Source organism: Quercus robur, chromosome 4, assembly GCF_932294415.1.
Source record: "Quercus robur chromosome 4, dhQueRobu3.1, whole genome shotgun sequence".
In the NCBI taxonomy this organism is placed as follows: Eukaryota; Viridiplantae; Streptophyta; class Magnoliopsida; order Fagales; family Fagaceae; genus Quercus; species Quercus robur.
In genome coordinates, this window is record NC_065537.1 from 39,923,184 (window position 1) to 39,947,807 (window position 24,624).

General features: G+C 34.3%; 2 protein-coding genes across 3 annotated transcripts; both read left to right on the top strand.

The window, feature by feature from the left end:
- Positions 1-10,813: 10,813 nt before the first annotated feature.
- LOC126721671 (ATG8-interacting protein 1) lies at positions 10,814-16,510 on the top strand. Its single transcript, XM_050424721.1, has 3 exons — positions 10,814-10,982; positions 12,267-13,122; positions 16,098-16,510. The coding sequence occupies exons 2-3, from the start codon at positions 12,292-12,294 to the stop codon at positions 16,200-16,202; spliced, it is 936 nt and encodes a 311-aa protein (XP_050280678.1). The 5' UTR covers positions 10,814-10,982; positions 12,267-12,291; the 3' UTR covers positions 16,203-16,510.
- A 2,409-nt stretch (positions 16,511-18,919) lies between these two features.
- LOC126721672 (origin of replication complex subunit 5) lies at positions 18,920-24,398 on the top strand. 2 transcript variants are annotated; one of them, XM_050424723.1, is made up of 6 exons: positions 18,954-19,076; positions 19,162-19,357; positions 21,511-22,325; positions 22,424-22,843; positions 23,730-24,045; positions 24,164-24,398. In XM_050424723.1, the coding sequence occupies exons 3-6, from the start codon at positions 21,511-21,513 to the stop codon at positions 24,212-24,214; spliced, it is 1,602 nt and encodes a 533-aa protein (XP_050280680.1). In that variant the 5' UTR covers positions 18,954-19,076; positions 19,162-19,357; the 3' UTR covers positions 24,215-24,398. The 2 variants fall into 2 exon arrangements, with proteins under 2 accessions (XP_050280679.1, XP_050280680.1); XM_050424722.1 differs by lacking the exon at positions 19,162-19,357 and having other exon boundaries at positions 18,920-19,076.
- The last annotated feature ends 226 nt before the right edge of the window (positions 24,399-24,624 follow it).

Below are 24,624 nucleotides of genomic sequence, written 5' to 3' on the forward strand. Positions count from 1 at the left end.
TTTGAGGACGAATCCTTTTGAAGAGAGGGGGAATGATGAGAATCAACAAGCATTAAAGGATCCATTGCATGTTCCAGTTAGGCCTATTACTAGGGCAAGATCCATGAAGATCAAAGAAGCACTTAATTCAAGAGATTTGGGCTGATTCTAACACAATACATTCCAAGCTTGGCCCAAAAGAAGATGAAGGCGTAATAAATTTAATCCAAGCAGATAGGGCTGATTTGGCTTAATTGGGTGTGATTTATGGTGTGGATTAATGGCTGATTGACTTTCCAGCTCCATACCAATTAATAGCTATTTTTCCTATTCTGGAGCTGCTAATTTTAGATCAAATCCACCTTAATTTTAGGCTTCTATTATTTAGTATGTTTTTTAACTATTTTCCTATTTTGGAGCTGCTAATTTCAGACCAAATCAACCCTAATTTAGGCTTCTATTATTTAGTACTTTTTTAAAATATATATATATATATATATATATATTTTCCTATTTTCAATCATATCTTATAAATAGCATGCACTCATTGTAATGGAGGGGTCTTGAATAAAAATCAGAAGAACGTGAGGTTTTGCTTCTTCTCTTGGTTTTTCAAGAATTGTGAACTTATCAAGGATTCTTCCTTGTGGCGTTCAAATTTTTATACTTTCGGTTCGTGATTCAGTTATAATCATTGGGTTGAGGTCTATTACTTACACTTTTGGTTCGCGTTTCATTTATAAACGTTGGGTCAGGGTTTCTATCAAAATCTGAATTTTAGCTTTCTTGGGCAAGTATTCTATTATTATTTGTTGGGTCTCAAAGTGTGTCAATTGAGATTCGCATCACAACCATCTACTGCCACCACCACCACCACTACGAACAAACCCAAAAAAAGCTACGAAAACTCAAACAAGCTACCACTAAATTAAACATTTAAACAAAAACCCATCAACCCATTAAGCAAAAACTCATTCTTAAAATAAATAAAAAAACTCCAACAACTAAATTAAACACTTAAACAAAAACCCATTAAAAGGAAAATAAAAAACAATCATAAACTTCAAATAAATACTCAAAATCCAGTAATCGGTGAGGTTGAGCCCATCGTCGGCGGGGTTTAGTGAAATGAGAAGAGAGAGTAATTTATGAGGTGAATAAATACAGAGGCATTTGGAGATGGGTGAGATGGGTAAATTGGCAGAGGCATTTGGAGAGAAAGAGAAAGGCTTGGTGCGATGAGGCTTATGAGCTTTGGCAAGAGAGAGACAGGATGAGAGACCGTGTGAAGAGAGAGAAAACGCTAATATTTTGGATTAAAATATAATATAATCTTTTACAATTGTGCTATAGTACCATCATAAATTTATGATGGTACTATAGCACAATTGTAAAAAAATTTATAATTGAGAGACTGGGTAATGCTCACTTTTGGGGCTTTGATGCTAAAATATACCTACATATGGCATTTGAGAGACCGGATACTAATATATATATATATATATTAATAGGCAAAACTTAGAGAAAGTATAATTAGAATTTCAAATTAGAGTTCAACTTTACGTCATGTGTCTTAAATTATTTATTTTTAGAGAGAGTTTTATTTCCTAATTATCAAATGTGGGACTACATCATAAATGTTCATCCAAGTGAGTTATTGAGTACAAAAACCAAAGAATCTAGAATTAATAAATAAATAAATAAACATGGATAGTTTACATTTTATCCATACTATTATTTAAGGGGCTTCTCCTGTTTGGATTCCTCAATTTTGATGTCTAAAATACCCTCATCATACCCACTTATAAATTTTTAACTAACGATGATAAATATGTAAATTAAAACTCCTATACTTTAAGACCCACAAACTCACGTACGCTTTATCAGTTTCTCTCATTCTTCTTCAGATTGAAAACATTCAGTTTAGCTCTACATCTTCTTCTTTCTTCTTCTTCTACTTTTAGATTTGTTTTCTAAACAATTTAAACGGACTTTATCAAAGGCTCCAACGGCTTTTCAGGTTCTATTTTTTACAAGTTCCTCTTTATTTTTATTTTTATTTTTGTTTATCATTGACTTTCTTTGAGTTCTTACCTGCCATGGCTGCCAAGTACTTACCCATGAGTGAATGTGATTAGGGATTCAAAGGTGTTTGATGGTTGCTTATTACCCGTGGGCCGTGCCTGACATAGAAATTTCAAACAAGAGGGTTTGTACTTGAACTGGCTTCTTGATAAAGGATATTGGTAAGAATCTTTCTTTTTCATTTTGCTAACTCTCTTTTGGTTTGTTTGTTTGTATGTTTGTTTGTTTGTTTTTTTTTTTTTTTTTTTTTTTTTTTTTTTTTTAAGAATTTACGCTTTTTAAAAAAACTTTTTAGGAGTAGGAATTTAAGGTTTTTATTTTATTTTTCTAAATCTCTTCTTCCCCATTTGAAAAGTATTTAATTTCTATTTACATTTAGTTACTCCTTAGTCCTTCCTTTTTTTCTTTTTTTTTTTTAAATCTTTTTTATAGGGAAGTATGTTGGGTTATGTGGGGCCAGAGAGTTTATGACCCTGGCCCATTTCATGTTAAGGCCCAAGGTCTGCGCCGAGGAGATACAGGGCCGAGGACGCACCATGAGAGTCAAGGACGGCCTAAGGAAATGGCCGAGGACGAGCTCCTACTCGGCATGCCATAAATGCCCCTAAAAGGAAGAGTGATCACAGTGCGGAAACAGCACAAGTAAAAGGCTGCCAGTACTACAATAAAGCATTCTGCACCTGACAAGACCATACTCTTCAGCTTTTGCAACCTCCCCCCAACCACTCTAGGTATGAGCTGACAGGACAAGTCTTAAGTTCTAGGAAATTGAGCTTACACGTGGACGCTGGTAAGAGGGTAAATGCCCGTATAAAAGGATAAGAGAGGCAGTGTGAGAAGGGGAGGGGGACAACCCATCCTCCCAGCCATGGTGTCCTAGAAACAAGGAGAATAAGAAGAGCATAGAGCTCCCCAGACTCCTCGGACAAGATTCACTGACCAGAGCCAATCCGAACTATCGTCCGGTGACCAAGGCCTAGCATTTCAAACCCACGCTCTACAAATGATATTGTTTGGGCCCTCTTTACATACGAGCCCAATATTATCTTGGGGTCGTTATGAATCGAGTCCTTACAATTGGCACCGTCTGTGGGAAAGGCTTGTGTGTTGGCACAGACGGTGGGTTGAGACAGTCCCCCTGTCATTTCCAACAGCCAGTTGTAGTGTTCTAGCGTAAAGTTCCACTAGGGGCTACGTTTCTTCACTAGGGGCTGCGCTTCGTAGCGTCAGCAGCACGGATGGTCCTAGAGGCTTAGCCGAGGAGATAATCCCCCTAAATCGAGGTCCCACGCCATAGCCGAGGGGTTAATTCCCCCAACTACTTAAAAATCAAGTTTTGGACAGAACCAAGGTATTGCATGGTCCTCGGACTCAAACCTATGGGGAAACCAACTACTTAAAAATCAAGTTTTGGACAGAATCAAGGTATTGCATGGTCCTCGGACTCAAACCTATAGGAAAACCAACTACTTAAAAATCAAGTTTTTGACAGAACCAAGGTATTGCATGGTCCTCGGACTCAAACCTATGGGGAAACCAACTACTTAATAAACCTAAGTTTTAGACAAAATCAAGGTATTGCATGGTCCTCGGACTCAAACCTATGGGGAAACCAACTACTTAAGGAGAATGTTAGGTTATTTAGACCTACAGGAAGACCATTTACTAAAAGTCGGATTAAGTCCTAGGCATAATGAAGATCCCGATCTGTCCTCAGAGCCTCAGCTCTAAGGGAACTGATGCAAACGAGCGTTTGAGCTCGGCATGATCGTACCTCGGTCCTTGGACTGGATACCAAAAAAGGACCGAGGCTACAAAAGCCATTAGGAAGGCGGCGAAACACTCTAAGTACTTGGCAGCCCACATGGACGGTCCACCTTTGAACCACCCATCCTCGGATGGTTACCTCCTACACTGCACCGAGCATTCAGCTGTCATCTCGGCTGTTTTGGGGTATGTACCGCTTTCTCAGGTCGGCATTGTTGTGCCGAATAACTCTATTAAGTTCATAATAACATCTTTTTCTTAGCAAGGGTTTCGACCTTAAGTATCGTTTTTTTCAGGTCGGCATTATTGTGTCGAACAGCTCTAATAAGTTCATAATAACATCTTTTTCTTAATATCTTTTCGTTAGCCGGAGTTTCAGCCCTAAGTATTGTTTTTTTAGGACGGCATTATCAAGCCGAATAGCCCGATAAGTACAGAATTACATCTTTCTCTCAAACAAAAGTTTTTTCCCTAAATATCATTTGTTCAAGTCGGCATTATTGTGCCGGATAGTTTCAATAAGTGCAGAGCAAGGTCTTTTTATTAACTGGGATTTCGGCCTTAAGCATCGTTCAGAATATAAAAATAAAAAAGAAGTCATATGGTAGTACGTCTATTCACGGCATAACCATTTCATAAAGAAGATGTAGAATATACAAAATAAAGCAATGTTGACTTTTATTAATATAAAGAGGTATTACAGCATACAATGAAGGACTTAAACAAGCCTATACAGAAAAAAAATTACAAAAACAATAATAAAAAAATAAAAAAAAAAACAAAAACAAAAACAAATAAACAACCAGAAGTTTTTAAGCTCTGCTCCGAAGTCTTTCCAAATTCTGCCCCAGTAGCAACCATATTGAGAGGAGGACCTCCCTTGGTGGAAGAGGAGAAGAAGAGGAAGAAGGAAAAGCACCAGGATGGATCTGGTGATGGGAAAGAAGAAGAAGGGGAGGCAAAAGGAGGCACCAGTGAAGGAAGAGAGGAAGAAGCAGGGACACTTTGTCCCTGCGTCAGTCCTGACTCCTAACACGCTGGTGTCATGTTAGCTATACTCAAAAGAGAGCGGTTGGTACTGATAATGGGTGACCCCAGCTCAGTCGCACCAAAAGTTTGACGTGACGAGCCCCTGCTTCGGATTTTGGCTGAAGGGAGGATGAGAGGTATCTTGAGTCTCTACCATCCCTACCCTGACCGAGCCATTTTAAGTTTCGGAAGAACATGGCGTTTCTGGGAGGGGTATGGTCTCTTCATTCCCGCTCCTATCTCAGACATATCACAATTCAAGGTGTAAGCGAGCGGATAAGGGAAACTCTGGGGGAGGCTAAGGGTTTCAGACTTTAAAAGGATTAAAGGGTCTCTGTGTAAGAGAAGTAACCTCTTGCCTTTCTTCTTATATGAAAGGCAAAACGGGAGGCATTTAATCTATCTAAATTTCCAAGAAAATCTGTAAACGAGAATATACCCACTCCACTTCCCCACGCCGTCAATAACCGTCAGATTTAAATGGTCTCGTAAAGGGAAATCATTAAAGAGGCGTCTCAAACACTGAAACGGCAGGAGCGCATCGTGAATGAATTCAAAGGAATGTCTCGTAGTCTGGCGTGTTTCCTAGATAGATGAAGAGACACCCGCATTGATGAAGGGTAGAGCTAAGCAGACCGCAATAAAGACGTGGCATCATCAAAATCCTCCTCTCCGACCAAGAGATCGGACAGCAGGATTTTGAGGGGCTATTGTGGGGCCAGAGAGTTTATGACCCCGGCCCATTTCATGTTAAGGCCCAAGGCCTGCGCCGAGGAGATACAGGGCCGAGGACGCACCATGAGAGTCAAGGACGGCCTAAGGAAATGGCCGAGGATGAGCTCCTGCTCGGCATGCCATAAATGCCCCTAAAAGGAAGAGTGATCACAGTGCGGAAACAGCACAAGTAAAAGGCTACCAGTATTGCAATAAAGCATTCTGCACCTGATAGGACCATACTCTTCAGTTTTTGCAACCTCCCCCCAACCACTCTAGGTATGGGTTGACAGGACAAGTCTTAAGTCCTAGGAAATTGAGCTTACACGTGAACGCTGGTAAGAGGGTAAATGCCCGTATAAAAGGATAAGAGAGGCAGTGTGAGAAGGGGAGGGGGACAACCCGTCCTCCCAGCCATGGTGTCCTAGAAACAAGGAGAATAAGAAGAGCATAGAGCTCTCCAAACTCCTCGGACGAGATTCATTGACCAAAGCCAACCCGAATTACCGTCCGGTGACCAAGGCCTAACCTTTCAAACCCACGCTCTACAAATGATATTGTTTGGGCCCTCTTTACATACGAGCCCAATATTATCTTGGGGTCGTTACGAATCGAGTCCTTACAGGTTACTTTAAAGAACATAAAGGAAAAAAAAAAAAAAATCTCATATCAAAATCATGGTTTTTTTAAATCTTAAACAAAAATAATTAAATTTAAAACAAAGTGATAAACATCAATTAGTTATAGATAAACTTCTCAGATTCCTAAAGTACTCTACTAATAGATTTCTTTAAATTCTAATAAATTTTTATCATAATGTCACACTATTTTGCCTCTTTTTTTTTTTTTTTTTTTTTTTTTTTTTTTTTTTAACTTTCAACAATAGAAATCCTTAAATTTAGGTTTCTTTTCACGTTCTATTTCATTTTTTTTTTAATATTTTTTCACGGTCTGGTTCATTCGGTACTCATAAGGATTAGGGTTTTTTTTTTTTGCTATATATTTTTAGGTTCTTTTTCATTATGTAAGGATTAGAGTTTTTTTGTTTTTTATTTTAAGGATAGAGGTCACACCAATTCTCCAAGTTGATCTTTTTTATTTTCCTAAAATTTAGCTCTTTTATTTTCTTTCAAAAACAAATATCCTAAAAATTAGGTTTTTTTGTTTTGTTATATTTCTTTTCACGTTCATTCTTATTCTATACATATGGATGAGTTTTGTTTTGGATAGAATTATTGGTGTAGGTTATTGTGGGATAAGAATAGGTTTTTTTTTTTTTTTTTTTTTTAATTTTTATTTAACTTACGGTGGGTTTTTGTTTTGATAATTAGGGTTGTTTTGAAAACATGAGTTAGTGGGAGAGTGGGTTTTTTTTTTTTTTTTTTTTTTTTTTTTTTTAAATACTTATCCTTATCCCAATCTTTTCAAATACTACACCATGTTCAAAAAATAAATTACAATTATTTCTTATCTCTTAAACAAAGAAATGCACATTTATCCTTTTTATTTGTTTGAAAAAATAAAATCATGTACTACTTTCAAATACAGTTATTGAAATCACATTTTAAAAAATATCTCACGTTCATCTCTTTTTTCAAAATTATCTTTCTTAGACTGGACTTTTATTTTGTTCCAAATTACCCTTAAAAAATAATCAGTAACTCCTCTTAGAATTAGGGTCAACAATGTCAAACACCACTCAACCTCCCCTTAAAAACATAAACTCAGTGAGCATATGCTTGATTTGAATTTAAATTATCATAATTTTTTTTTTTTTTGATGGCATGTTATCATAATGTTGTATATGCTATAAAGTTCCTATTTGTAATAAAAAAAAAAGTAATACATTTTAAAATGTGAAAATAGGTTAATGGCAAATGTAGTTGGAAAGCAATTAGAATGGGGAACAAAAGATATTGCTACACCAACTTTTTCACCATAGCTTGCGTAGTTTGGATATGATTTTTTTTACGATGTTTCTAATGTAGTGAATTTATATACAGTTTCTTTTGATGTAAATATTTCAAATTCCTTACATTGATCCATTAACTTCTTAATAATAGATTGCATAAACATTTGCACACACTATTTTAAACTGATTATAATTACAAGATCATATTATACATTTTCACTTGATGAAAATTATTTATTATTTATTTTGATAGTCTAAAAATAAACGCTAATCACACATTCTTTGTTATTGGAAAAACTAGCCTTTAAGCATGTGCGTTGTGCATGCTCAGTGACTCTTCTATTTTTTTTCAGTAAAAGTTAATAATTTGCAACTATTATAATTTAGGATTATTACATTTTCCTATCACACACACACACACCCAAAAAAAAAAAAAAAAAAAAAACCTAGGTGTGTAATGAATATTATATGTTTTTTAGTGATTTTTTTTTCTTTCTATCACACCTTTAGGTTTTTTTGTGATTGGAAAATTTAGTAATCTCAAATTATAATAGATGCAAATTATTAACTTTTACCCAAAAAATAAAAGAGTCTCTGAGCACGCACATGATTGCATTTGTTAGTGATTTTCATATATTTATTTTTCCTAACAAACAACAAATCACTGTCAATAGCAATGAGGTTTCCAACATCCATAAGAATAAAGACAAAGGAAAAATGAAGGACGGTGTGATCTCTAACACTCATGCCAACAGAGACAAACAGAGAATGAAAATCAAGGACAATGTGGTTTCCAACATCCAAGAGCAAAAAAAGATACGAAGAAAAAAAATCAAGGACGATACAATCTTCAACACCCAAAATAGTAAAGACAAACAGAAAATGAGAGTCAAGGACGATGCTATAATAAAGCAGGTACAAATCATTATCACGTCTACTTAAAAACAAAAAAAACAAAAACAAAAAAAACCTTAATTACATAGTTTTTATTTAATTTTTTTTTAAAAAAAATTGGTAATTAAATGATAGTTCTTCAAGTCCCAAGATGAAGTAGACCATTTCACATACATGGAGCTATGTAATATCATCACAAGGTTAGTTCAAATATTTCATTTTACAAGTTTATGCTTGATGTTTATTGTGTTTATCATTATTATGTACGTTTTAAAGTCTCTATTAATAACACAAACTAACATATTTTGTATCATAGGTTCATGGCAAATGCTGCTGGAAAGCAATTAGAATGTGAAACAAATAACATTGCTCCACCAACTTCTCCACCGTAGCCGACATAATATTAATAAGTTCACATATTCCATGTTTCAGATGTAGTGCACTATTTTATAGTTTAACTTGATGTAAATATTTCAATTTTCTACATTGATCCACCAACTTCTTCATAATAGCTTTTGTAAAGATCATCACATGTATTTTGTAAGTAGTTTTATTGTTACAATTTTATTATGCATTTTCAATATATGCACTATTTTTAAGATTTATTCAGAGGATCTTTTTTTTCCTCCCCCTAAAGGTTAATACTAAATTATTGCATCATCTTCCAATCAATAACATGTTGATTACTGCATAAAAAAAACAAATTGGCAAAAATGGATAATAATTACTGAATACTAGCCTCTGAGCACACGCTCACGTGCGTGTTCAGAGGCTCTTCTATTTTTTGGGTAAGGGTTAATTTAGAGCATTTATTATAATTTGGGATTACTACATTTTCCAATCACAAAAAAAAAAAAAAACCTAAGGGTGTGATGAGTATCATGTGTGGAGAAATAATTTTTCATCACACCCCTAGATTTTTTTGTGATTGGAATATGCAGTAATCCCAAATTATAATAAATGCTCTAAATTAACCATTACCCAAAAAATAGAAGAGTCTCTAAGCACTCGCATAAGCGCGTGCTCGAGAAATTATAGAGTCTTTTGGTGGACCACGTCACTTGTCCATCATTCCATTAAAAAACTTCAATTTGTTTAAAATTGCTGAGTCAGTAATTAATTTCTGTTTAAAAAAATTTTCTAACTAACAATTTTAAACAAGTGGAAGTTTTTTAGTGGAATGGTGGACCACATCACTTGTCCACTATGTGGATCTTATAATTTCTCCGCATGCTCAGAGGCTAGTACCTAATAATATTCCTACAAGACTTTTTAAAAAGTTAACGAAATATAAGAATAACTATTAATAGTATTTAAATTATATATATAGAAATTATACTATGCATCTTATTATGTATTTTAAAGTATATTTATAGATATGCATGGGGTTATAAGCTGGTGCTCGTAAATGTGATGGATAGTTCCCTCAATTCATTTTCTCAATCAATTATCATTAATTACAAACAAAAAAGGGTATAATGTTCCAATAGAGGTGATGATTGACCATGCCCCCATATTTTAACACAACACCGTAGCTGCATATACGGTTTTTTTTTTTTGCTACATATTAGTTTTTGAATATCTTTTTTAGTTAAAAACCTTCAGTAATTTATTTTTATATAACCTTTTTTGGAACTTAACTTTTTCAAAATCTAGTTCAAAGTAATACTCGATTTTGACAAAGTTGAAATCTATGCAATTCAATAATATATGGCAAACATGGAACTCAATTTTCTCCAACTCAAGTTCTATGTTTTTCTGAATTGCATAAAACTCGACTTTAACAAAATTGAATTCCACATTGAGTCCTTATACATGCTAATGGGCAGGTTCCTTGGTTCCCTTTTTTCTTTCTCAATGGATTATCATTAATTACATAAAAAAGTGTAAGGCCCTTTGAAAGGCTTTTCTACCCCTTTTTTTGTTTTTACAAAGTTATTCATTATATGGTCTCAAATAAAATATATTAGCTATGTAGTCTCATTTGAAACTTGAGCTTTTGCAAATCGAGTTTCAAGAGATAATTCGAGTTCCATTTAGAAAAATTTAAGTTGAGATTTCTTAAAAAGTTTGTCGTAGAACTCAAATTCTAAATAAAGCTACATAATTAATACGTTTGGTTTGATGTTATTTAACGATTATAAGTTTGTAAGCAATGGGCAAAAAAATCCCTATGCATGTGATGATTGATGATTTCCCCATTTTTTAACGCAACACCAATAGACCATAGCTGCGTATACACATGATGCATGGCAAAAAATAGACCCGATTCCATTGACAGTAGAAAACTCCGCTTTTACACGCAAACGCGAAACAAAAGCAACTCTCTGTCTAATCCATTACGTTACCGGTTAAGACCAGTAACCAATTCCTACAAGCCACTCCCTCCACTACCCTCTACCACGTACACCTCCACCTTTTTAACCTACCATATCCGGTCAACCCCATTCCTCCCTAGTCCTTACCCGCAATAACCGGTTCCCGAATAAATCTCCATTATAAAACCCATTTTCCCCGCACTTCGAGGCACTTCTTTCAACCTCAACCAGACTCATCGGAACGTCGTCGTTTTCTTCTCCGATTTCACTCCGATTAGGGTTCTGTGAGTTCTCTCTCTCTCTCTCTCTCTCTCTTTTTCTCATCTATTTTTTTTCGGATAGAATCTGAGCCGTTGATTGCGTAGACTTTATTTTCTTGCTGGACCTTGAATACTTTTTTCTTTGATTTTTGTAGGATTTAGTACAATCTTTGTTGTTGATTCATATGTTGTTTGGATCTGTATGTCTATGTTGTTTTCAGCTATCATGGTTGAATTTCTGAAGCTTTTTATTTTTCTTTGTATAGTTTGAATTGACTGTTGGTGTTAACTGATTGGATAAGATTGAATTTATTAGAGGAATTAGAGTTAATAATTGTTTTAGCTATTTCTTGGGAAAGAGAAAAGAATTACATATGTGATTGTGTAAATTGTTTGCCTATTTTTTTGATTGTTTGGTAGTATTGATGATGAGAAATGAAGTTTTTAAGATGGAATTGGATTATTTTATTTATTTTGTTGTTCTAGATAAAATCTATGAGTTTTTTTTTTTTTGTTGGTTTGATTGAGATAAAAGTAATATACAAATATTAGATGTATTTGTCAAAGTTCTTCAAAGGTTTATTTTTTTTTTTAATTTTTTTTTTTTTATTGTATATCAAGAATTGGATGATGAAAATACTTTTACAAATTGGGTTTCCATTTTTTTTTTTTTGCCTGTTAAAATGAAAGGTAGATGAGTTTTTGAGAGTATGTATTAGTAGCTAGGAAGCACAGACACGGGTACAGGTACTATGCAACAACATGAGTAATTTCTTAAAATTATAACATGACACTGTGGGTACCAGTATGACATGGGTAACAGTATCCCAAATAAAGTGTCTGTGCATAGTAGTATGATTTATCGAGTCTCAAGCTGGTTGTTGACGGGCTATTTTTGATTTAGGGAAGTTATATCACTTATATATTTTATTTGTTGTCTTATTGGTTTTTCCTAGTAATCGTTTGGTTATCGTATTAGTATCATGTACCTGGATCGGGTGAGAATTTTTTTGTATCTCTCTTTGAAGTTCTTCAACTGATGCTTGTGTATGATTTTTGTGTGGGGTTATCTCGTTTTATCTTCTAGTAACAAGAAAGAAAGCCTTACTATATCTTGATTGGTTTTATTTTCATAATAGCCCTCGAAGTGTTGCCTCTTTAGAGGCTTTTTGGAATTTAGTTTATTTTGTAGGATGGTGAAACAAAACTACTGTTAACTGCTATGTTTCCATAACACGTTTGACTCTAAATTAACATTTTATTGCCTTTCTGACTATCATTTTATTTTCAAATTTTATTCTGGTGAAGGTGAATTATAGGAAATAAGGACTGAATGATGGCAGATAATGAGCAGGGAGAGGAAAATCCTTCACGTGGGAATGAATGGGAGGTTGTGTCACTGACAGCATCTGCATATGCTGCTGCTCCTGGCCCAAAAGATGTTGAACTGAAGGATGATGAGAACGGTAATACTTATAGAGAGGGTAATGCAGCAGAAACATCTCATGCTTTGTTCATGTCTGGTCACTTTGTCTTTCCTCCCAATCAGCATGAGAATTTGCCATTGGAACCTGAACAAGTAGGTAAGGATGTGGCATCTGAATTTGATATCAATGAAGATGGTATATCTAGTGGAAAGGATGAAGAAAACTGGTCCTTGAAAGGGTTAACTGTTCCAGATGAGTTCTCAGGGATACAGTTTTTTGACGAGAAGGGTAATAGGTTATCTCTCCATGGTACAGAGTTTGAAGAAGGCACTCCTGTCCAGGGATTAAATTTGGTTGATAAAGAACAAAGTATATATAGTGCTGCTACTTATGGTTCTTTACATGGTGAAACAGCTTTTGGCGGTTCTACATTTGGTGAGAACATGGCTGTGCCTGGACCAAATGAATCTTCTGAGCAAGGCCTAGATTTTTCTCCTGATATCTCTTCATCCCCTACACCTGTGAAAGATGAAAAACATGATGGATCCAACCTTCCTTGTGGAGCCTGGTGGAAGAGAAGGGCTGCTTCTTTATATGCTCATGCAAAAGAAGCAAATACATTTTGGTCTATCTTTATAGCAGCAGCTGTGATGGGTCTTGTATTACTTGGGCAGCGATGGCAGCAGGAAAGGTGGCAGGCTATGCAACTTAAGTGGCAGATCAGCATCAATGATGGGGTAAGTTGATTGCTATTGGTTACTCCTTACTTTTCCTTTAATCATGATATTGCTTTCAACTGAGCAACATGTTCTGTTCTGCTATTTGGTAGATAAATGATTGCACCTAATATTTGTTGTTTAACATAACATGGGAATAGCTTTTGTTCTATGCATATAAATGAAAAGGGGTTAATGAACTTGGGCCTTTTTTCTTTTTTTTTTTTATTTTGTTAATTGGCATGTCCTATTTACCACTACTACTATTAATGTTATCTTTGTTCTTTCTTTATCTTTTTTTAGTTCCCTCAACTTGAATCAACTCACTCTTTCTCACTAGTGCATCTATTATGAACATGACCAAATAATGTCAAGTGACTCTCCCTATTCTTTTCATCAATAAGGATAGTCTCCATCTTTAAGTGAATTTCCTCATTTTGAATCCTATCTCTAGGTTCGTTTGGCATCAACTTATTTGGCTTTTGTTGAAAGTTGGTTAATATATATTTGTAATTTGAAATAGTGAGAAAAAGTGAGTTTTCCATAAACAAAATAAGCTAAAAGCTAAATGAAAAAGTTGTAGGCAAACAGACAGTTTATGTATATTATCATTTAGTCATCTGAACATTCTCATTTCAGCTTCACTCATTTTATGAATATGTTGCTTCTTAACAGCCTAACATTCTGTACACATAGCTTGTCTTATAGTAGTCTTATAAAAACAATTTTCTGACTTAATAGGTAGTTTATTATCGCACAATACTCTCTTAATGCGCTTCTCTTTGGCAGAACAAAAATCCCTCTTCCCATTACAAAGTTAAAGAACCCCTACCCTCCCCCCAAAAAATGAGGATATTGTGATGGGTGAACAGTGTCACTTTGGTGACAGTTTAAAAAAAAAAAAAAAAAATGCAAATCAGTTTCTTCATCAATCTGGTTGCTATAAGACACATGGTTTTAATCAAATTGAATGGACTTGACATCCCTTATACTTTGATTCTCTAAGAATGTTTGGCAACGAATTATGAGAAGCTGAAGATGGTAGTGTAGGACATGAAGGTGAGTGGCATTAAGTGAGGTGGAAGATAGGTTGGGGAGTTCTGTTGATTTGGAGGAGCAAGTGGAGTTAATGGTTTGAATGTTGGGAGAGTTCGGCCATAAGAGATGAGGTTGTGGCAGGCTAGCAGCCTTGAAGAGGTTAGATCCTCTCATGTTGCATTAGCCTGTTCCTTGCCACTTTCAGGTCTGCAATGCTCGGCAGTTGCTGGTGTGGAAGTGGCAGTCAGAGAGTTGTGTGTTGAGGCAAATGATGACAAGAAGAAATTGAAAGACAGCCGGTTGGAATTTTGAGTTGTGTTTTGGTAAAGGAAATGAGATTGTTGATATTTACTAACTTCAAATTTTAATTAATGTGGCATATTTTAATTGGACTAGTGATCACACATGATAGGGGTTACATGCTTAGTTAGCATTTAATTGCCACGTGCTACGGAATTGGATGGAAGGGCTTCATTGGAAACAATATCAAAGGTTAAGGAAAAAATTGAGGATTTTAAAACTTGACCAAGTTGACAATAACCCCAAGCATAGAGGAAGTAAAATGTAATTTATTAGTCTTGGGGAAAGTCCAAAAAAGCACTGTAGTTTTTATCCTTGTGACAAATTAAATCTTGTACTTTTAACTGTGCCACTTTAAACCCTATACTTTCATTATTGTGCCAAACGAAACCCCACCTATGGTCTCAAGTGCTTGGCACAATAAAAGTGCGGGGTTTGAAGTGGCACATTTAAAAGCTTGAGGTTTAATTTGTCGTAATGATATAACTTCAGAATTATTTTTAAACTAGATTCAAATCCTCTAGATTTCTTAGGGTACTTTACTAATAAATTTCCTTAATTCTTAACCATTCTTTTATGATTTAAGAGTCTAGATTTTGCTATGTCAGTATTCCACTAATAATACTCTTAAAATAATATAATAATGTTTCAAACAAAATAATAAAGATTATTGTTAGTGGAATGCTGACATGGCAAAATCTAGACTATTAAATCATTAAAGAATGATTAAAATTTAAGGAAATCTATTTTGTAGAGTATTCTAGGAAATCTAGAGGATCTGAATCCTTTTAAACTTTCCCTTTTAGTCTTATTACATAATTCAAGTAATAGTTGAATTTTGCATTTCTTTGTATTAGTTAATGTACTACTACATAGGAAATTTTCTCTCCTGGTTATGGGTGGATGTCAGATTGAAATACTAAACAACCCTAATGGCTTAAGTTTTTTAGAAATATAAAAGAACACTGCATCAATTTCATACATATTTCACTGCCTCCATCTGTGACTTTCTTAAAAAAAAAAAATCCTCCTTTCACAAGTTTTTCTTATGAATGAATTCTGTGTACTTAGGTTTCTCCTTATTAATGGCAAGAATGTAAGATTTATTTAATAATAAGATTTTCTTATTGCACATCAAAAAAAGAAAAAGTAAAATACTGATGTCAAGGGTAGAATGTGGTGATATCCAAATGTTTAGCCTGCATCTGTTATGAAAGAGCTACTGATGTGTCTGTGAAATGTTGCCAAGGTGTACAATAACTATGCACATGATATTATCATATATCATTTAACAAAGGCCTGAGTGCAGGATTTGTTGGGTTTGGTTTATACTGGTAAAAATCAAGTTGTATTAAGAAACCTAAGAGGCCAGTTGCACTGGTAAGCTCACAATACAGATTCATTCGTAACTGTTGTAGATCTACCTGTCATTTTGTTAGATAGGATTTTTCTATGTATGATTTGATCTAGATTTTAGGATGTGGCTTAAGTTTAAATAGGTTCAAATATTGTCTATAAATATCTTTTTACTCTAATGTGGCTCACTTTATTGATGATGATAAAGATTTGCATATTGAGTTTCATACTACTTGCACCTTGTTTGCCTTGCCATCTACTGACATTGATTTTTATCTTGTCTTCCCTGATGATGTTGAAAGAGGCCAGGCAGGATTTTGGGTCCCATATCTCGACTTAAAGATGTAATTGTTGGTGGCCACCGCCGTGGTTCCATCCTCAGAGGCAGCACTGCAAGTGAGATTTAAGATGATGACGAAAGATTCTAGAGGGAGAAATGTTAGGGTATGAAGTGTTAGTATGTTACTGAGTGTGGTTCCACCTATTTTTCTTATGACAAGTAAACATGGTACATATTAAGTTTAATATTGCTCTGTTAATGGTGGTACTTTCTTGAGTTGCTTTGTATAGATTTGGGAGGGGATTCATCTTTTCAAATGTTAAGCTGTTTATAATTTTCAGCACAAAAAGAAAAAAAAAAAAAAAGGGTAGTCTGTTTGATCCATAATACCTGTAACTGCCACCTAATTTCTTACATGGTTTCTTTTTCTTTTCACCTTTTTATTGTTTGTTTTCCTTATCTAAATTATTCATGCTTCTATGGGGGGGCTCAAGAGCATCTAGTATCATTTAGAATCAAACGAGCAGATGGGAACAGGTTGGACAAAGGTTAGGCATAGCAACCTAATTTTATCATAGATAATGACCTGGAAGCCAGAAAGGTTTGAAACTAGTTGTCAGGGAGGAACATATGCGTAGATGTGGATGTGGTTACCACTTCCTGTTCGGAGATATGCTCAGCTAGAATCTGACCCTGGTTAGACATTTTGCTCTCAAGTCTCATCCACGACCATGAGTGAGAGAGATGCTATAGCATCAATTTATATTCTATGATGGGATGGTATATACCTAGTGCTATTACGTACAGGCAAATTGGCATGGATAACATCAATAGTTGAATGGGGAACTTGGTCAAGGTGACAAATTCAACTATTGTGTTGATTTAGGGGGTTGGGTCGTTTATGAGGCTCCTCATCGGGGGGTCATTATGATAAAAACTTATATATATATATATATATATATATATTTTAATATCCCCATTATTAAACAAGTCAGACTATTGTTTACGTGCTAAGCTAGCCAATTGGAAGGTCAAATTCCTGTCACCCGCTGAAGAGTTGTGCTAATTTATTGATTCTGCCATTCCAGCATGCTCAATAGAACTTGCTTTGAACTGAATAAAATCAATCATAAGAACTTCTTATGGGGATCCTATCCTATGAAGGATAAAGTTTGTGAAACCAAGAACGGATTGGGCCCTTTGGTTTATGAAACTTATGGTCATGGGTCTTTGATAATTGACAGCCCATGTCACCTTTCTAATTAAGGCCACTGAATTCTATTTCTTAGATTCTCAAAATAAAAATTATATTCTTTACTGGGACATGATGGCAAAAAAAAAAAAAAAAAAAAAAAAAAGAAGAAGAAGGAACACCGCACTTCCTGGATGGGCTGAGCTCAACAAGGATTCTCTTCTATGGGGAACTATTATGGGCACTCAAAGATATGTGGAGTATTGAGTGTGTGACAAATAGACGTGGACATTTCTTGCTTAGAAAAAGAACTTGATTCACTGTGAGAGTTGTTGAGCTAATTAAATCAAGTAAGGTTATTAATGACTTTCTAAGACCTATTGTGGATAAGTGTAGATACCTAATAGGGAAGCTTCAACAATATCATATTCACCAAATCTACGGCCTACAGGGAAGCTATTGGTAGAGAATTTCTATTTCCAATATGACAATTGATTTTTTATATTTGTAATTTTTATTTTGAAGTGGACATATGTGATTTTAATTATTGCATTCATATAAAGGAATCAAAAGAGTTTTTTGTTAGGCCCTTTTGTAGTAGTACTTTGGGTTAAGTAATGTGTTTGAACTTGTTGAAAGAGTATAATTAGATGTGTGTGTTGTTTAATAGTTTGTTTCTCAAAAAAAAAAAAAAAGAGTTTTCTGTTAAAGAGAAATTTTTTCTTCAACACTATACATTTTGATACACATTTAGCTTTATAGTTTACACAAGTTAAAACATATGGAAAAACACTACTAAAAAAGACTTTCTTTTTAATTATTTTAATGGTCACATTAGTATTTAGTATGCAAGCGGTGTAGTATGTTTGCCATGTAATTTATTTCTGTTAGTGAGATGACAATAAAGAATAAATTGAAAACAATTTTCATATTTTAGGAATCAAAATAGGAGCTCTGAAAAAGAAAAAAGAAAAAAAGAGAACCAAAGTGAAAAATGACCCAAAATATAAGAGTATTTCCATCAATCTATCCAAAATAAAAAAATGTATCAATTTTACACTTTTAAGCTCCAAAACATCTATATTAGTCAAACTAAAAATGTGTATATTTGTAAAGTTGCTACAATAACTGTATAAATTTACATTAATACTATTCACTTTGCATTTTGTTTTTTATTTTCCTTTACGTATCTCAAGAATGAAGAAAGAAAGTAGATGATAGTTGTTGTGTGTGAAGAAAGAGAAATAATAAACAAAATCAAGAAAAAAAATAATATTTTAATGTAACGTAGTATAAATTAGATAATTTGATGTGAGATGTTTTAAAAAATAAGTATATAAAATAGAAAAAAAAAAAAAAAAGTAAGTTCTTATACTAGATAAATATTTTACCTGATATAAATGATTTAAAGACCAAAAAAAAAAAAAAAAAAAAGTATTCTAGCATGCTTTAAAAATCAAGAGGGATACACGTGAGTAAAAATAATTTTTTGCAAATTGATGTTATGAAAATAAATAGAAAATGAACATATTTCAATAATAATAATAAAATTTCTAAGAACATGTAATTATAATTACGTTACGATTTTCCATTTTGGATTGATTTTTTTTTTTTTTTTTTTTTTTTTAAATTCACCGAAAAGGGGAAGTATACTTCTTTTGTGCACTTATCTGCACCAAACAAAAGCACATTGGCGGGAAAGTTATATTTTCCCGCATTTTCTTTTTATATTTTCTCGGCAATCTTGTCGTTTCCTCTCTTTCGCCAACTGCGTTCTTCTCGTTGATTCTGCAGTGATTCTACAATCAGGTACTCGTCGCCACCATCACCATCGAACCTTTTCTCAGAATTTTGGTTTTGCTGTTTCAGCGTTCATTTTTCTTTCTGAAATTAGGGTTTGTGGAAGCGCATTGATTAGTTTAATCAGGGACTTATGAATTGGGTTTTACTCGTTTTTGGCTCATACATGTGATTGTCTGAGATTAGGGTTCTCTCTCACAAAACGATCTGCCCAGATTTTTTTGAACCCCAAACCGTGTCTCAACCACCCGTGGAGGAAATCTGAGAACATCGGTCATCAACGGAAATCAGTACCCAAAATTTGATTTCAATGGTTTTTTACATTATGTTTGAATTTATTGGCTTATACATGATTTGCTATTGCTTGGATTTATGGGTTTTTTTTTTCCTCTCATTTATGTTTTTCTCTTTCACTCTGTTTGTTGATCTCATCTATAGCTATTTAATTAATCAATTTAGAGTCAATAAGCTAATCTGATTCCCTTATAGTTTCTTATCTTTTAATAAAAAATTTGGCCTCATCTCTATTTTTGCATGCCAACTGTTCGACTTAAGGCCTTCCCTCATTGATATACAAAATCAATGATATTGTTAGCACATTGTTAAGCAAAAGTGACCTGCTTTTTGGTGCAATTTGGTTGTCCTTTAATCTCCCAAGTGAGACTAACCAGGGCCATAACCATAGCACAATAGTGATGGTAAATTCGTTTGCAAAATCAGTGTGTTTGTAAAATACTTAGTATGCTGTGCAACACAACCAAGAGACAAGATGAACTCTAAGTTTCTGGAGTCATTTTAAGTCTGTACAACCAATCTTCCTTTTTTTTTTTTCCTTGTGTCCGAAGTCAGCCAAACTCAAACTCATACAGAGCTTAATCCCTTTCCTTCTTCCTTCCTTCTTCTTTTATTTTTTTTCAATGCATTTTGATCCATGTGTTACAGTAATATGAGAATTTCGAAGTGAGCTGGTTTATATTGCCAAAAATGTCAGCTTTGATTTCAATCAAACTTTTTATTTGGTAATATAATCAAACTTGACATCTTACTAGTTAGAATTTTCCCCCTACAATAATATAACAGTTAAATAATTGACGGGGTTTGTGGAATTCACTTTACAAAAATGGAATTAATTGACTATGATTGAAATCCTGTTTGTAGTTATGAGATACAAGGAGCTCTAGTTATTTATAAAGTAGCCAGAGCTTTTTGCTATGCTTTTTTTAATGTTTCCAAATTCATATGATCATATTACGTTTACTAAGCCTTAAACTTGATCGTAGTCATCAATTCTTCATGATATACCAAATAATATGAAATGCAATGCTTCAAGTTGATGTTTAGGTTTGCCATCATTAATAAAGCTCTAGTTGATCCTCTCCATATATTCAATCATGAATGAGGTAGTACATTACAAACAACATATCCAGAACAGCTCTGATGCATTAGTTTTATTTTACAATCTCCCCTAGATATGTTTCAACAAACTGGGAATTCTCTTTGCAAAGTTTATTAACCAAAGAATGGCATAAGCCTTCTCTAAGTGTACAACCTATCCTAAACATAACATCTAATACGTGAAGGCATGCATAATATTGCATAACATGATAATTGAATTTGAACGTGATGCCAATGGAGTAGAAGACTTTGATTATGAACAAGTGCCTGAAAGCATCCCCACAATAGTGTCACACAAGCCTATAGAAGAATTTAGTCAATTTTCGGCATTCATTGCAGCCCATGAAAAAATTAGAAATAGAGAAAATCATTCTAAACTCCAATCAGATCTTGTTGAGCACTTGTGGCAACGATATAGCGAGTTGTAGAATCATCTAATTTTAAGTTTTATGCTCGCACTAATTTTTAGTCTTTAGTCTTTATTGTAATTTGAATTTTCTCTTCATTTATGTTAATCTTGTACAGGTACTTTAAAAATTCGATGTAATTTGAAATTTATCAAATCTATGTTAATCTTGAAATTTATCAAGTCTTTTTGAAAAATATGACTATTGAGAAATATTATCATTTGAAAAATATGACCCTTAAAAAAAAGGCTATTGAGAAAATATAATTGTTGGAAAATTTAAAAATATAGTTGTTAGGAATTTGAAAAATATTAGTGGTTGGGAATGAATAAAGAAATATTAAAAAAGAATAAAGAAAGATTAAAGAAAGAAGCTGCTGGAGATGCTTTTACAATGTATATATATCCTGTTATTGAATACATTCCTTTTTTAGTTGATATTCCTTTTCCAATTTAGTTATATTTAAATGCTTGGCTTTTTGTTTTGTTTTGTTTTGTTTTTTCTTTTTCTTTTTCTTTTTCTTTGAGGGTTTTTTTTAATTGTTTCTTACTATGATTGTTATGTTGTAAGTTTTTCTTTTTTCATGGGTTGATTTCTTAATTGCCTAGAAAATAAGCTGTTCTTTTCACTCATTTGATTAGATGGGTAAGGAGGAAAGCCCACAAGTTACCAGAAGAACAACCAGGTCTTCCTCTTCCGCTACTGTTGCAACGAAAACATGTGATTCACATCCTCTAACAATCAAGGATCTTGTGTTTGGAGAAGACCCCATTAGCTTGAATGATCTGTTATCTAGTTTTCCTGGTAGACGTATTCAGATTCTTGAGCTTGTGCGCCTTTTGGGTGCATCTAATTCCCCCATGCTTCCTCTTTTTATTTATGGAGGCACTTCTTCTGGAAAAACAAGTATAGTTCTTCAAATGTTCAGGCATCTCAACCGCCCTTTTGTTTATTCAAGTTGTCATACGTGCTATAGTCCTCGTATCTTGTTTGAATCCATTTTGAATCAGCTTTTGCTTCATAGGAAGGATGCAGCCAATGGTTATTCAAGTGCAAAGCGCTGTGAAAGGCCATCTGATTTTGTTAATTTTCTCCGTGAAGCCTTGAGTAATGTTATAAATAATTTTAAGGGGAACTCTGGGAAGTTGGGCACCAAAAAGTTGGTTGGACAGGCTGATGGAAATATGGTCTACTTGATATTTGACAATTTGGAGCTTATTAGAGAGTGGGATAAAAGTTTGACCATATTACCTTTCCTGTTCAATCTCTATGACATTCTAAAGATGCCGGAGGTGGGTATAATCTTTGTCAGCAATACTTCTCCTGATACATATTACTCAAATATGGGTTACATGGAGCCTATACCTGTTTATTTTCCTGATTACACTGAGGATGATCTTCGTCAAATATTCATGAAAAACCAAGCAAACCGGAAGCTTTATTCATCATTTCTTGAGTAAGAATACAGTTTTGAATTATCTTTAAATTGCATTCCTGATCTTTTACTTGATGTGATTTTGTTAATGAACTAGAGTTTTCTTTCTTGTTGAACAGTGTTGTACTTAGGTCTTTCTGTAGAATAACTAGAAGGGTGGATGAATTATCTACTGCCTTTTTACCATTATTTCAAAAATACTGTGAGCCTTTACATGATTTGGGAGTTGTTCCCAATGAAGAAATGAAGAGACGGTTGTTTTCTCATCTTCAGCCACAAATTGCTCCTTCTCTGAATGAGGTATTTAAGGTTTCATCTCAGTCTTCACCTGCAGCTGAATCAAACAAGGAGACAATGAAGAAGAGCAGCAGAAGGAAATTGGGAGTTTGTGCAGAAATTGATGAGTTGGATTTTCATATGTCCACTTCTGCAAAATATCTCCTTATATCAGCATTTCTTGCTTCAAGAAACCCAGCTACCCTTGATGCCTCCCTTTTTGATTCAATGGGTGGTATTGATAGTCGAAAGAGAAAGCGAAAGTAAGTGCATTGACAATTTGATATTCAGTCTATGTCATAGTAGTGTAGTCTATAAGTGATAGTTATTTGGAGTTTTCAGGTTGCAGAACTACTCACTCTGAAGTAGGATATATCTGTGTGGTTGAATCACATTCTTATGAACCCCATTTGCTTTCCTTGGCAGAGGTTTCCTATTATCATTTTTATTTTGCAATAGGAGAACTTCTTTTTTTTTTTTTTTTTTGACTGTGCAATAGGAGAACTTCTATCCATGCTTTTGGTTGGTAATTTTTTGATTGAACATTTATTTTTCTACATCTTGGATTTTCTCCAGGAAACCAAGTTGGAATCTAATTGGAGCATTGTTAATAATGAAGAGAGGCATATCAGTCCCACTCCTTTTTGCCCCTCTATTTTATTTTTTGGGTTGACAAATTGGATCCTAATGTGATTTTTTTAAGGCTGTGATTTTCTTATCATGTTACTTATTATTTTACTAGCATTAACACTCAATGACCACACCATGTTTCACACAGCTAACTAACCAATACCCATCTACTGCATTTCTTAATTTAAGGGTTTTGAAGAGCTTATAGGTTTCTGCAGGCCCTTTGCTGGAATCATTTATGTAACATGTGGTCACTCTTTTATTAGATTTGCAAGTTGACTCCCTCTATTATTTACTTTTAGTGTCACCTTTTGTTATGGGCATGGGCTTGTGTCTAATGTTCTCTTACAGAGGCTAGGTAGCAAGAGAATGCCAAACATCCATCCACTATAGGAATGATGCAGACTTGAACCCTCTAGTAATTTATTTTTTTGGGTATCCTAGACCCCTTTGCTCCTCCCCCCCCTCCCTCATTACTGCAAGTTATTATTTCATCTTTCTATGCTTGTTCATGCTTAGGTCCTCTCAAAAGTCATTGGAGAAGAAGGAGAATGCAGAACAGGAATTACTTATGAAGGGACCAGGAACTTTCCCATTAGAGAGGTTATTAGCCATATTTCAATGTCTCACGTCTGTAGCAGAAGGTTCAATCGATGAAGAGGAACAAGGAGATGAAGGGTTAGGAGTTCAAGGTGGGGATGGTGGACTCATGTCTGACGTTCTGTTGCAACTATCCAGTCTCTGCAATGCAAATTTTATTGTTAAAGGGGGAAGCTGCCCATTGGAAGGCTCAACTCGGTACAGATCTACTGTGTGTGAAGACATGGCTCTGAAGGTAATATTTGTGCTCTCGTGTATTGATTTTGTAAGAAAATTTTCTGTAGGTTTAACATTATGAGTTGTTTGTTGTTTACATTAAATCTGTTTTATTGGTAATTTTGAAATGTGTACAGGTAGCAAGGAGTTTGAAGTTCCCTTTGTCAAAGTATTTATATAGAAGATAATAACCTGTAATGTGGAAGCTAATTGTGACATGGTCTTCAACTCAAAAAATCTTTCAGAGAAATTTTGTAAAGAAAAAGGTCAGATTGGTTACAATTTCAAGTTCTAATAGCCCCTGCAATGTGATCATGATTTCTGGATATCGAAGTTGAGCAAATATAAAATCACTGCTATTGAGTGGACTCATTGGTTCCTGTTGTCCATTGGATATAAATTGGCACTTAGAACATTGAAAGGGACTGGAAAAGAAATAGTTAATTAATATCCAGGTAGTTTAATTAGTTTGGTCACTGACCGTATTTCTGTTATTTTGCGGTCTCACCATCTATACATTGTACTTAACTGACTAACTACATCCAGTTATTGCTTACACGCAAACTCCAATTGTATGGGTTCTAGGGTGCAAAACTTG